Here is a 14,033-nt window from a genome sequence, read left to right as displayed (position 1 = left end):
CCACACTTGGGATGTGGCCGTAGGAAGATGAAGAGGTAAAGGCCCGTTTCTCAGCTCCTTGGTACGTTTGTGTGTATGGTTGGTTGCTTGCTTTTTTGTTTTGTTTCATTTTTTTGGTCTCCTTAAAGGAGACAAGGTTTCCTTATAGCCCCAGCAGGCCTGGAGCTCACTATGTCCACTAGGCTGGACTTGAACTCACAGAGATCCACCTGCCTCTGCCTCCCGAGTGCTGGGATTAAATGCATGCACCACCATGCCCATTACATAGTAGATTTTTAAAGGTCAAAATGTTGGTCTTAATATTGACTGTATAAAATAATATGTGTTTATAAGTAGGAGGAAATGTACAGTTAAGGTGTGCTAAGGTGCCAGTATACAAAATCAAATATTTGTGATAGCCGAGGCCATTTAGACACGCCTTTAATCCCAGCTACGTGGGAGTCACTGGAGCCCAGGAGTTTGGCACTAGTCTAAGCAGCATAGCAAGACTGCTATGTCTCTGTTTTTTAAAACAAAATGTACTTTAGACTCTCTAAAGAGATGATTCAGTTTGCTCTTAAAATCACTTTAATAGTCAATTTTGAAAGTATAATGGCATAATCTTAACTAAAAAGGAGTTTCAGTTGGTATCTGGAAATAGGCTCATAGAGCGAAGGCGAATTGTGCTGAGCCTTGTCAGGAAGTGTCTTACATGGTCAGACGTTCTGTCTGTTCTCTTTCCCGTATTGTTTGGTCCATTTCTAAACACTACTCAATCTGGCGCTGTCCCTTGGGAGTCGCACAGCACTTCTGTGTGTCCCCAGAGGAGTCACAAGGAAAGCACAGATGCAGATTTACCCTTGGGATAAAATGAAATTAATTGGAGAAGAAAGAGTCTATAATTTAAGGTTAGTTAGCCTTGGGAGGAAGCCGCAGCTTTTGGGTTTGCCTGTGTGCAGTCACCACGGTCTCCTGCCTGCAGAGGCCATGTTGCCCTTGTGTTCCCTGTGTTTATCTGTTAGGACAGAAGCCAGATCGCCTCCTCTTTGCATTACTGCGTCTCTTTCTCTGCTTGCTTCGGACTTGCCACCCGTCAGCTTTTGAATTCCAAGTTAAGCTTTCTGAGAGAAGTACTCCATCCAGCAACAAACAAACTGCGTTTTGTTGTAGAGATCCTGCACATGGATTACAAGTGCTGTCTCCAAGCTTGGGTAGACACCATCAAAAGCGCATTACCCTCCACGTCCGTGGCCAGCTGCCTGATTGTGTAGCCACACGCTGCTGGGACACGATACCAACGAGGGGCAGAAATGATAAATTACCCCCTGCAGGTGATAGTGGTCGTGGTGATTTTTAATTTCCTCTGCATACCGTCTCAACTGATCTCCTCTCGTTGACTGTGCCCCTTAGTGCACTCGTGGGGTGTCTCCTTTATAAAAAGGCCTCGCGTGACATAGAAGTCATTTGTTTAATTCTAAGCTGTGTTCTTCAAACGGGCAAGTATAAAACAAACTGTACTTTATGCATATGAAGTAAAAAGCATAATGTGGCCTGAAACAGATTTTTAAAAATGATTCTGTTTACAAATGCTGTGAGTTTTTCTTTGTGAAGTCCACGGAAGAGACTGAGCACTCATTCTGAAGCCTGGACTATGTGGAATGGACTATAAGCCTATGCATTTGTTTTATTTTCCCGGGTGCTTCAAAGCAATTGTAGAATTGCTTTGCAGTTCTCTGCAGATTTCTAGAGGGATCGAGCTATCCCCAAAATGCACCGTGTGTGTACATTTTCCTGGTCCTCTTTTCTGCCATCATCCTTGCTCTTGTTTGTATGACCATTGTCGTCCCTCACTTCTCGCCTCAGAGATGTAGAGCTAGAATTTCTACTTAATTATGATCCTGCCTTTGCAGATTTGCCAGCTCCATTAGACCTTGATCTTCCTGCCCTTTTCCCCTAAGCACTTCCCAGTGCCCTGACAAGATATGTAAATGCAATCTGTGCCCAGCATGCAGCCCACCTGATCTCCCCAGCACGTGCCAAGCCCAGGACTAGCCGTTGACTGAGTCACCTGGGCATCACTGTTTCAGTTTCCTGTAGTTGCTGTGGATTCTTAGATTTGAAGGACCTCCACAGGGAGACCTGAAGGTAGCCTGCCCACTGATGGTGCAGGATGGTGAAGCTGATTGCAAGCTGCGCAACGTTGCATTCTCTGGAAAGAATTCATGGCATGTTGTGGTCTCTGGATAGAATGGTTTTGTTCTCATATCAGCTGATATAGACTGAAAACCAAATCCAGTGCCCAGTCCAGTAGTTTTAGAGGCACAAGCTCCTGTCACGGTGCAGTTGGTGCAGGTGGCTGCAGTTCACTACAGTTCAAGTGGCTACGGCTCAGGTTTAAGGCCGTCTCCTTTTGTCTTGAAGAATCACTTAACTAGTGATTCCCTGAATGCCTGAGACCGTGGATCGATCGTAGCCGAGCCTAGTGCCTCCCATATACCTTCCTCCACGAGTGTGAACAGGAAGTCGTACAGTACGAGAGTGGCACTAATCACATAGGACAGCAGGAGCACAGTACTATAATAAGTCGTACAGTACGAGAGTGGCACTAATCACATAGGACAGCAGGAGCACAGCACTATAATAAGCTGTGTAGCTTCACTGATCCTTCCTGGAATTTTTCATTTACTGTTTTCAGACAGTTGATCTTAGGTAGCTGAAATAGAAAACCACAGATAAGGGGAAATTACTAAACAGCCCATACAAAGGCCCCGTTCTTGAGGCCTTCTGGATCCTGCTGAGAAGAAGCACTTTAAAACTGGAAGCTCAGACGGGCTTGGTGCTGCTGCCTAGAGCCCCAGCACTTGGGCTGAGGTAATAGGAGCACATATTTGGGGCCAGCCTGTGCTACAATAGTGAGAACCCCATCTCAACCCAGAAACGTCCCCATCCGGCATGTTCCACATCTTCAGTCCTAGGAAAGCTAAATAAAGTGTAGCTGTCTTCCAGTACTGTTCAGCGCAGGTGAATCTCTTCTAACGTCCAGAGTTTCTTTGGAAGGCAAGCCTGGTTGAGGAGATAGAGCCATGGATGCGCTTCCCAGAGCAAGATGCATCCATGTTGGATTCCAGATGTTCATCAGCAAAACTAAACAGATAATTCTTTAGTGTTGCCCCAAACTAGCCAGTATTTCTTCCTCTGTGTTATGATGGGGCGGGCAGATTAGCTTCATCTGATGCTTAACTGAAATTCATAGAACATTAGATTGGGGGTGAGAAGACAGCTGTGAGGTGTCTGTCCTTTCCTGTCTGTCTGTTCTCTATGCTGTGGACTCCTGTGTCGGCTTCTGCCTTTAGACCTTCTGTCATTGTTATTACAACTGATCCACCAAATGATCGCCAGTCTGCTGTTGTTGAAGCGGTTCTCTTTATCCAGGTGTGAATGTCCTGATTTGAGCTCTTCCTGTGCCCACCTGGTTCTCTCTCTGTTACAACTTGTCCGTTCTGTCTGCTCATCTCTTCATTGGGAAGCATTGTAGAGTTGTTAGCAGGAGGAAACCTTTTCCAGTTCATTCAGCTCTAACTATGTTAGACGTTGGCCCAGCTCTTGAGAGTACAGAGGTGACTAAGGGGGTGGGAACAGAGAACGGGGACAAGGGTGATGGCTGAATTCTAAGTCCATGCAGTATTAGAGGTAAGAAAAAAAGTGTTTACAGTACCCTGTTTTCCCTGTTCATTTTTGTTTGAAATATACAGACAAGCACAGTCTGACACCTGCCTTCAGCCGTTGGTGAGTGTCTTTGCCCTTGTGCCTACAGTCACGTGTGTGCGCACATAGGGTGTGCCTACAGTCACGTGTGTGCGCACATAGGGTGTGCCTACAGTCACGTGTGTGCGCACATAGGGTGTGCCTACAGTCACGTGTGTGCGCACATAGGGTGTGCCTACAGTCATGTGTGTGCGCACATAGGGTGTGCCTATAGTCACGTGTGTGTGCACATAGGGTGTGCCTCTAGTCATGTGTGTGCTCACATAGGGTGTGCCTATTGCATAGACTATTTATCAAGATGCTTTTCACCTGATGGTATAGTGTGACTATTTTCTTAAATCAGTTGATACCTAAGGATTCATTTTGGTGACCAAATGGTATTTGAAGGAAAGTCATTTCTCTACCGACAGCCTTAACATTAAAATTTGAGTTCCCCACACTACTAGCTTTCTGGTTCTTTTTTATACTGGTGAAGTGTCCTGCAGTTTAACTTCTGGCAGTACTTGGTATAGTGCAGAGTCCAAGGGTCAAGGTCTCTGCCTGGTAAGCCTGCCCCAGGCTTCCGTGGTGGGTCCCCAGGTTCCCCACACTGCCGTCCGCCAGCCTGCCGATGGATCCCTACCTTCCTGAGCGTGAAGCACTTCACTTTTCCAGTGTCATAACAGACCCTGAGGAAGAGCCGAGTGGAAAGGGTGCAGTCAGATAGGGAAGGTCCCGGTACACAGCTGCCCTCCTCACACACTCACATGGGTGGCAAGACGTGGATCGTCTACCAGCCTGGAGGCATACCCTGACTTTGGTGTTCAGTGTTCTTAGTGGATTCCATTGTGTGGGCGTGGCCATTCCTGTTCCTCTCACTCTCCAGTCATTCCCCAGGGGAAAGCTGTACCTGGTCATTTGCTGCCTTTGTAAGTCAGCCTTTAAAAAAAAAAAATTATTGAGCTTTTGTAATTTTACACAACAGTTCTGGATCAAATTTAGACCCTTCCCCATCCATGCCTCCCCCCACCCCAGCGGACCTCACGTATTCAGCCATACGCATTAAGTCCCATCCAGTCAAGCATTTGTACCCAGATGTCCTTCAGTGTAAAATCGTCCACTGGATTCTAGTCAGCCCACTAGAGATTGTATGTGAGGCATACCCCTCACCCAGCATCATTCAGTCCCCATAGTTCTCCATCTACAGCCAGCCCACCACCCATTTCTCTTCTCCCCTCTGGGCCCTTGTTTAATTGAGTTGGCATGGGACCATTGTGGAAGATGGGGCAGAAAGTCAGCCTTTTTAATAATGCCGGGCATGGTGGTGCGCACCTTTAATCCCAGCACTCAGGAGGCAGAGGTAGGCAGATCTCTGAATTCAGGGCCAGCCTGGAATTGGTCTCAAAAAGACCAAAGAAATGAAAAGTGTTAGTAAATCATTTGACTTTTCTTTTGTTAATTTCCTTTATCTCTATTCATTTCTTTTAGTGTACTATAGTTTGTAGTTACTTAATATACAAAGGATATAGTAATTTAATAAATTATCAAAACTACATAAGACTAGCTGTATTTAAGAGACTAAAGACTGAAAATCTGTCTAAAATTGTGTTGGGTGAGGCTCGTAGTAGTACAAGTCACACCTAGACCCTGCTCTTAAATAAACTGCAGTCTGATAAAAGACTGTAACTTGGTGTGATGCATGTACCATTGAATTATATATATTGAATTAGATACACAATCATATCGATATAGCAAATATTTATTGTGGACCAGACACTGGACCAGGCACTGGGAATACAGTGGTGAACAAGCTAAGCATACAAGAATGAATTCCAGAAAGCAGCTGAGTTCATCCGTGGGGATGTATTTTAGATATCTGAGACACGGGTTTTGTTTTAGGCGCATACTGTACAGCCATGTGGCTTTCTAGAACAGTCTGTGACTGGGAACCTCATTACTTTGTGATTCTGTTTCACAGAATTATAAACAGCATTTCAGTTCCCTCTTGGTATCTAAAATGTAATGAACTTCAGGGTTAAGTATTGGATTTGCTTTGGACCCAATCTGTATTACCCCTCCAAGATCAATAAAATTCACGTTCTTAGCAAAAGTGATAGAGTACACAAATTGCCTCGCTAGTGATTTTTCAATAATCAATGTCTTGTTTTTAAGCATGTTATAGGCTTAATTTAATGCCAGTTTTGAAAACAGATGAAGTCAACCTCTAATCCACTATGAAGGAAAGAGGAATGATAGCATTTAAAATTTAAACAAGAGCAGAAAGGTGGAATTGGGCTGTGGAGCTGGCTCAGCAGTTAGGAGAACCAGCTGTTCTTGCAGAGGACCCAGGTTCAGTTCTCAGCACTCACAGGCAGCAAACAACTGTCTGTAACTCCTGTTCCTAGGGATTGGATGCCCTCTTCTGGCCTCCCTGGGCACTGCACACATGCAGTGCACATATACACATGCAGGCACCCACATGTAAACATGAAATAGAAATAAACAAATCTTTCGTTTTCAAAAGTGAAATTGTATGTTTATCTGAATATGTCAGTTTCTGCTAGAGAGTTTCAAGTTCCGTGTATTGTTGCAGTAACAGTAACAATAAACTGTTACAGTTAATTTAAACATAAGTTTATTTGACTACTGTGATTTATGCTTGTTATATCTTTGGGGAAAAGATGGGTCCCATTTACAAACTCAACAAGTCCCATCACAAAACTATTCCAGTTTACTTTAAAATTGAGTGGACCCGAGCAGAAGAAGTTATAGAAGCTGGCTTTCGTACCAGTACTTCTGCAGTTCGCTGCTCGGAACCTGAGCGGCTCTTCCGCTGGCCTTCCCCAGCCTGCCCTCTGCTGCACTGTCTGATGTCTGATGGGAGCTGCAGGGTGCAGGCCGGCCTCACTCCCTGTCAGAGTCTCAGCTCAGAGTCTGGGTCAGCTTGCCTGGCTGGACCTCTCCTTCCTGGTCTCTCACCTTCTGGTAGTCTGGCTTGAACATTTCTTTAATAAACCATGTATTGATTATTTTTTAGCCTTGGTCCCTTATTATTGCGTTGTCTCTGTGAGGAAAAGCCATTTATCTGCTTCGTTTTAATTATCGCATCGTTCCCAGGGAAACTACTAGCCTGCTATGAGTTTAAGAGATGTCTGCTCTTTGAAATAGTTTCTAATCTGCTGTGTCTGAGAAGACTGAATAATTAACTATTCCATTATGTAATTAGTTTAATAATCAGTTCTTTTTTTTTTTAAACACAGGCAGTTGCTGGCTATTTTGATATATATTTTGAGAAGAATTGCCACAACAGGGTAAGTGTTGTGAGTTATTCATAAGAGTCAATTATGTAGAGCACACCATTGTATTTTGTGCCCCAAGGTGTTTGATCAGAAGCATTTAGCTGTTGGAGCCATTGCAGCTCATATTTGATGTAGATTAATGTACCGTGATATTAGAAGCCTTGTACTTCATCCAACACTTTCGGACTTTGCCAATGCAGGTCGTGTTCTCTACGGGCCCCCAGAGTACCCAAACCCACTGGAAACAAACCGTGTTTCTGCTGGAAAAGCCGTTTGCAGTTAAAGCAGGTGAGAACACAGAGGCACAGGCATAGCCTTCGTGCTGAGGTGATGGTGGTGACCATCTCAGCTCCGCCTCCGGTGTGGAAGTCTCTGATGTGGAAGCAGTGCCGCAGTGGGGCGTCCCCCTCCGTGTTCCAACCAAGCACATTGTTTAAGGAAATCTCCAGCTTTAAAAGTCTTCAGGATTTTGTTGACGAAGCACATGTCACCCATTTGTTAAGTTAACTTGTAATTTAATTTATTAGGGATCTGTGGCTCATGTTGGGATTTGACAGAGCTGAGTGGGGATTTGCGTCACCAGTGCTGAGCTCTCTGGTTTCTATTTCTAAAATCCTGAAGTTGCTTCAGCTTCACTGTTGTGCATAAAGTGAGTGTAGACGCGGACAGGCCTTAAGGAGCACTGTGCCCTGCCGGCCCTGACTTGGAGGTTCCATGGGTGTGGGAAGGAAACCTTGGTGGTTTCTCTGGAGAAAGCTGGAGCTCAGCGAGACTGAGGAAGCGAACAGGTGGCCTTGGGCGGCTTCTCTCCACTAGCTCAGGGGCCCGTGTGGAAACTTGAAGGGCTTCTTGCTGGTGTTATGACCATCTCCATCTTCATACTGCGGTTTTAAAGGCAGTACTCGAAGGGAGATTGGGATTGCCTTTGAGTTTCATGATCCTCCCAATGTCCTGCAATCTAATGTAGCAGTACTGTTGGGTGACTAATGGGAATTTGAAATTCTGCCTGCTCTTGACCCAGTAATCTTTAAGGTGACTTACTATTTACCCAGTTGTCTTTAAAGTTCATGCTTTACCTCTGGGCCTTTCCTGGTGTTGCACAGATGGTATATGACTCTAACCTTGCCCTCCAGCCCCATCAGCATACCAGTTTTTTACCACGCTGTGCTAATTGAGTGGAGGCTAGATCTTGTAGTGCAGCACTCTGACTGGGACAGACAGGTCAGAAAGAGCTTGGAGTCTGCATGGGAGGCCGTCATATTGAGAGTGCATAGGCTGGGGAGCACAAGCACAGGCAGCTGCTCACCACAGCCCCAGCTGTCCTCAGGTCACAGGCTGCACAGCATCACGCTTCATCAGCCAGAGTGCAGTCCTCTCAGACTATTCTTTGGGGCCTGAAGGACCATCCCCTTGTCAGGAGGATGCCTGGATATACCAGGCAAAGCTTGGAGGTGAGCCGTGAAAGGAAAGCCCTGACCTGCAGGAAAGAGAGTGGTTAGACGGAAAAATGAGGCAAAGACACTCAGCATGAAATTCATCAGGGCTAACATTCAGTCAGACACGGGATGCAGGAAAACGTCAGCTCATAGAAAGACCCGGAGATGATGGAATTAGCAGACCGGCACATTGAAATGAAGACGTGTTCTTGCATGCTCTCAGAGAGTATGTATGTGCATGGACACTAGATGCAGGCACCACCCGCGGAGATGGAGCTCACGGTGTCTGAAATGCAAGGGGTGCAGTGGGATCAGGACAGAGGGAAAGACCAGTGAAGTTCATCAGAGGGAGCCGGGTGTGCTGACACAGGCGTGTATCTCAGCACGTGGAGAGGAGGTCATCCTCTGCTACACAGTGAGTTCATAGGGCCGGCACACCATTGTGTTTTTAAAAAGTCATTCTCAATAAATAGGCAGGTAGGTAGGTAGATACAGGAATGAGAATGGATAATGAGAAGGTCTGAAAAATAAACTTGTGCTTCTCACTGTGGGGAAGTATGAAGCAGCTACCTAAGATTAATAACACACGTCCCCGAGGGAAGCAGGAAGAGACACAGGACAGAGTGTAGCTCATGGTGTAACTGGGCATTTCCTGTGCTTGATAGCTAGAGCCCACAGATTGAAGAAATTACTGAACCTCAGTAACACACACATGGAACAGGTATCATAAATTGCTGATAAGCAGGTTCTGATAAACCACACCAAAAGAAAGTGTTGCATAGAGAGAACCAAAGAAGGAAGAGCCTCAGGATACTCAGAGGCCGAGATGGGTCGGCAGATGAAGCAGTTGTGGTGTCACACTATCAGCAGTTATGTGAGAGCGCGGCTCACACTCACCGTTCCCACACTCAGGAGGCCAAAACTGGATCATGAGTTCCTCGCCAGTCTGGGCTGTAGAGCATGACTTTGTCTTTATATATATATATATATATATATATATATATATTCAGCCGGGGGAGGTGTGTGTTTTCCACACACGCGCGACACAGACAAGGGCAGAGCTCTGTGTGGTCTACATAGTGAATTCCAGGAAGTCTGGGCTGTAGAGCATGACTTTGTCTTTATATATATATATATATATAATTAGCCAGGCGTGGTATGTGCCTTTAGTCCAAGCACTCGGGACGCAAAGGCAGGCAGATCTCTGTGAGATCGAGGCCTACTTGTCTACATAATGTGTTCCAGGCCAGCTGGGACTACAGGGAGATCCTGTCTGAAAGAGCAACAACAAAATTATATGAATCCAAGCAGAATAGTATTTGTGTGTGGTACACACATAGATCACATAATGAATAGAGAACCTAAAAAGATAACTACTCTTAAAGTTTTACAAAGAGCCTTATAATTCAGTGGGAGAAGGGCCTTTTAATAAAAAGTGCTAGAACAATTAAGTATTATAAGAAAACAAACCACTCTTTGTACCATACGTAAACTAACAGAAATTTAGTGGGTTATAGATGTGATTTGTCTCCAGTGAAGACTCTTCTGTTACTTTTTACTTCTTTATGCGTCTGTGTATATGTATGTGCACAGGCCTGAACATGCCTCAGTGCCTGTGTGGGGCTCAGGAGAACTTGGGGAAGTTGGTCCTCTCCTTCTGTAGCTCAGATTGTCAGGCTTGATGGCAAGCACCTTTACCTGCTGAGCCATCTCGCCAGCCCTAGAAATATAAATTTAAAAGCTTAAAACAATATAACGTGGGGGCACCAACTGCTCTTGTAGAAGACCCGGGTTCGATTCTCAGCACCCACATGGTGGCTACGAACTGTCCTTAACTCCAGTTCCAGGGGAATCCAAAGCCCTCTTCTGATCTCCGCAACATTGCATGACACAGGTGCACTCACATACATGCAGGCAAAGCACTCATACACATAAAATAAAAATAACAAATAAAATATTTTTTTAAAAAACTATGTAACATGTGGAAGGCAGTAGACCATCTTTGAGGCTTTCGCGTGGTAAGTTTATGAAAGTGAATATCGGCAAGACTGAAGTGTGTGAGTAGTCAGATGTTTAAGACTGAAGTGTGTGAGTAGTCAGATGTTTAAGACCGAAATGTGTGAGTAGTCAGATGTTTAAGACCGAAGTGTGTGAGTAGTCAGATGTTTAAGACCGAAGTGTGTGAGTAGTCAGATGTTTAAGACCGAAGTGTGTGAGTAGTCAGATGTTTAAGACCGAAGTGTGTGAGTAGTCAGATGTTTAAGACCGAAGTGTGTGAGTAGTCAGATGTTTAAGACCGAAGTGTGTGAGTAGTCAGATGTTTAAGCTCATTGAACAGTTTCCTCAGAATACAATGTAGACTCAGCTCTTTATAAACAGATTGTGTTTTTCTCCCTTTCCAGACCCATCCTTTCACAACCCTAGATAAACTCCTAATCCAACTACATTTTGGGTTCGGGGTTTTTGTGGTGCTGGTGATCAAACCCAGGTGCCACATATACCTGGTGATACAAGCTGCATGCTCCCCAACTCTGGACTGCTCAGTATGCCTAGGTAAGAGCTCTACCCCTGAGCTGCACCCATACACACACAAACCCCTAGACTTCTCAGTATGCCTGAGTAAGAGCTCTATCGCTGAGCTGACACCCCCACACACACACATATACCCCTAGACTGTTCATTCTTTAGCTGACTGAACTTTTTTTTTAATAAATAATTTATTGAGAATTTCATACATGCATATAAGGTGCTTTGGTCAAATTCATGCTCCGTGCCCACTCCCTCCCATCCATCTCCTCCTATATCTCCCCATCACTTTTTTTTTTTTTCTGATAACTTCATGTACTCTTTCTTCTTCGTTGATTTATTTATTTTTATGAGGCTTTTGACTACTCTAAAATCCCCCCCCCCCCGAAGAAGTAACCCTAAAATCTTTTAAGGATTAGATACAAGCTCCCAAATACTTTTGACATTTTTTACCTTAGAACAGAGTATGTCGCTAACAGACCCAGGACATTGTGAGTTTTAGCCAAGAAACTGGCTACTTTTCTTTGGGGCCTTTTTACCCTAACTGCCTAGCCATTTCCTACCTCCTATTCTTATCACGCCATCCTCTGAGGGGATTACCCAAATTTCCCACAAGGAATAGGGACACAGACTGCTCTGGCTTCTTCCATGCTGAACAGGGACACAGGGTGAGGCAATTGGAGTACCCCTTCAGTGGGTCTCTCTAAAAGACTCCCAAATTGCGTAACTCTTATCTCTAAGGGGAAAAGAGAGTCCTTGAATCCTGAATAGGAGATGTGAAGGAGAAGTAAAGGCAGGAATAATTAGCATTACAAATTCTAGACAGGGAACTAGAAACAAGTCAGAACAGGGCAATTTTCAGATGTTCATATGAGAGTCCATTGGAATTTTTGACAAGGGCTTCCAAAAGCATCCCTCTATTGGGTTCCTCCTCATTTTTCTTTTGTCTTCTAAAACTGGACTCTAGAGTGATGGATTCAGGATTTGCTCTCAGGCATTTTGATAGCTGTTGGAGTAGTTAAAATCAGTATCAGATCCCTCTCAAAGGCTTCTAGATAAGGGGAGAAAACAAATTTGTCCATTTTAGAACAGCAGCTGGTTGCCTCCCTTAGCTACTGGTGGGCACTACAGTATTGGAGACCAAGATTTAAAGTCTTACATCTAAGCAGCACTTTCTGGTTAGGAACAAAATCATCAATGAGAAATAATTGTCTAAATAACTTTTTTTTTAATTAATTAATTGATTTTTACACCTACTTCCCAGATAACACCCTCCCATAACCTCCCTCCCCCCACTAGAGTCCTTATACTCTGATAGCCCTGCTACTGTCTGCTGTGTTGTCGGCACCCCAGCCATTCCCCACTACTTGCCCTTCTGGTGAATCTACTCAGCCTATCTAGAGGTCTTTGTTTTAGGAGGGTCAGCTGTTCCTTATCTAGCAGCAATCAGTTGTCAATATTCCTTTGGATAGGATTGGGGTCTGCTGTTCATTTTTCCCAGTTCTATGCTGGGTTACTGTCTGGGAGTCCCTTGGGCCACCCTGGCCAACAACTCAGAAGAAGATATCACTTGTCTGTCATTGTTGCTTGTTATGTAGCCTTTAGCTATACATATGGACTCTTATGAAATTATATTGGCCCCTTTAATCTTTGGTTATACTTTCCTTTGGGGTGTTTAAGGCCATACAGTTGGCCCAGATAAACGAATTTATTTTGACTCTTAAGGTCATTTGAGGATCTGTTCCTCGGGGATCACATGGGCTTGGGAGGAGCCCGCTGGGTCCTTTCTTTTACCAGTTCCACTTATGTGAAGATAAGTCAAAGGTCCTGCTCGATCATGGTTGGCTTCACTTGTAAGCATGGAGGAAATGATTCCTCTGTGTTGACCCTCCTCTTTGTAGTTTGGACACTAGTTCAAGTCCATCTTGTGGGGTCTCCATGGCCTCCCTGAGCAAGAGGACAGGTGACTCACCACAGTTACAGTACATTTTGAGAGATGTTCCATAGTCCCTGGAACTTAGTCAACCTTGGAGGGCAAGGGGCAAAGACTGTCCTTTAAGTCCCTCTGACCACATTAGTGTAGGCCTCAAACTATGGCTGTTAAACATTCAATAAGGTTAGTTCTGCCAGTCTGGTACTTTTAATTATCATGTGCTTTGTAGTAAGACTTGAGTAAAAAACCAAATCTCAAATAAACCTTGACTAGATATATTTCCTTAAACTAGTTGACTAAACTATGACCATAGAAATTTCAAGATTATGTGTTTTTTTCTCTCATCCTTTATATATCATAACAGACCTACACAGGCCTTCATCACTTGCTTAGATTTTCTCATTTTTTCTGTCTATTTTGGAAAATGTCTCCATTCCCACATCCTTTTAACATCTCTTACATTCTCGTTTTCTTTTTTAAAAAATAATTATGAGGCATAATAGCATTAACAAATAAATTTTCCATCTGTTGTGAGACTTCTTTTCCTGGGGATGCTAAGCCATGCTTACTCCCTTTTTAGGTTCTAGTGTCAAGCCAATGTTTGATTAAAGTTTTACTGGGGAACCAATGAATTTATTGAGCTTACCGAGATAACTGATGAGTTACTGAGGTGTATGTATGATAATGTTTGCACATTGGATAGCCTTTACCTAGCATGGGTCATGCCTTCTCTTCTACCCTTCTACAGATTTGTGTCCTTTAGCCCTCCCCAAAATCCAGGAGGCCATGTGTGATTAGGGTCAAATTACATACAGTTGGCTGGGAAGAGTGGCTGGATAATGCGGTGAGGTCCAGTGATCCTGCTTGGCCCTCCTTTAATGAATGAGCACAACCGTGCTCAGCTGAAGCCGTGATGATGGTAGTTATTTCATGCAGAAGGGACTGTTGTATAGCATCATCTTATTAAAAGGACAGGGAATTTAAAAGGATTTGGTGCTAGGAGCCACATATGAGGGAGAACATACATCGTTTGTTTTTCTGAGTCTTTGTTACTTCACTTAGTATAACAGTTTCTAGTTCCATCCATTTACCTGCAAATTTCATGATTTCATCTTT

At 44.2% G+C, this 14,033-nt stretch overlaps 1 protein-coding gene across 4 annotated transcripts in view; it reads left to right on the top strand.

Moving 5' to 3' along the window:
* Positions 1-14,033, top strand: part of Prmt3 (protein arginine methyltransferase 3) — a 98,681-nt gene that overhangs the window by 73,885 nt on the left and 10,763 nt on the right. For all 4 annotated transcript variants that reach the window (XM_008827243.3, XM_008827235.3, XM_029560592.1 and 1 more), the window contains 2 exons: positions 6,984-7,034; positions 7,223-7,310. In XM_008827243.3, coding sequence (XP_008825465.1) covers positions 6,984-7,034; positions 7,223-7,310 — 139 coding nt within the window. The remainder of the gene's footprint in view (positions 1-6,983; positions 7,035-7,222; positions 7,311-14,033) is intronic.

This window comes from Nannospalax galili, unplaced genomic scaffold (genome assembly GCF_000622305.1).
Source record: "Nannospalax galili isolate Female #2095 unplaced genomic scaffold, S.galili_v1.0 scaffold310, whole genome shotgun sequence".
Lineage (NCBI taxonomy): Eukaryota > Metazoa > Chordata > Mammalia > Rodentia > Spalacidae > Nannospalax > Nannospalax galili.
This window is presented reverse-complemented; position numbering and strand designations above follow the sequence as displayed.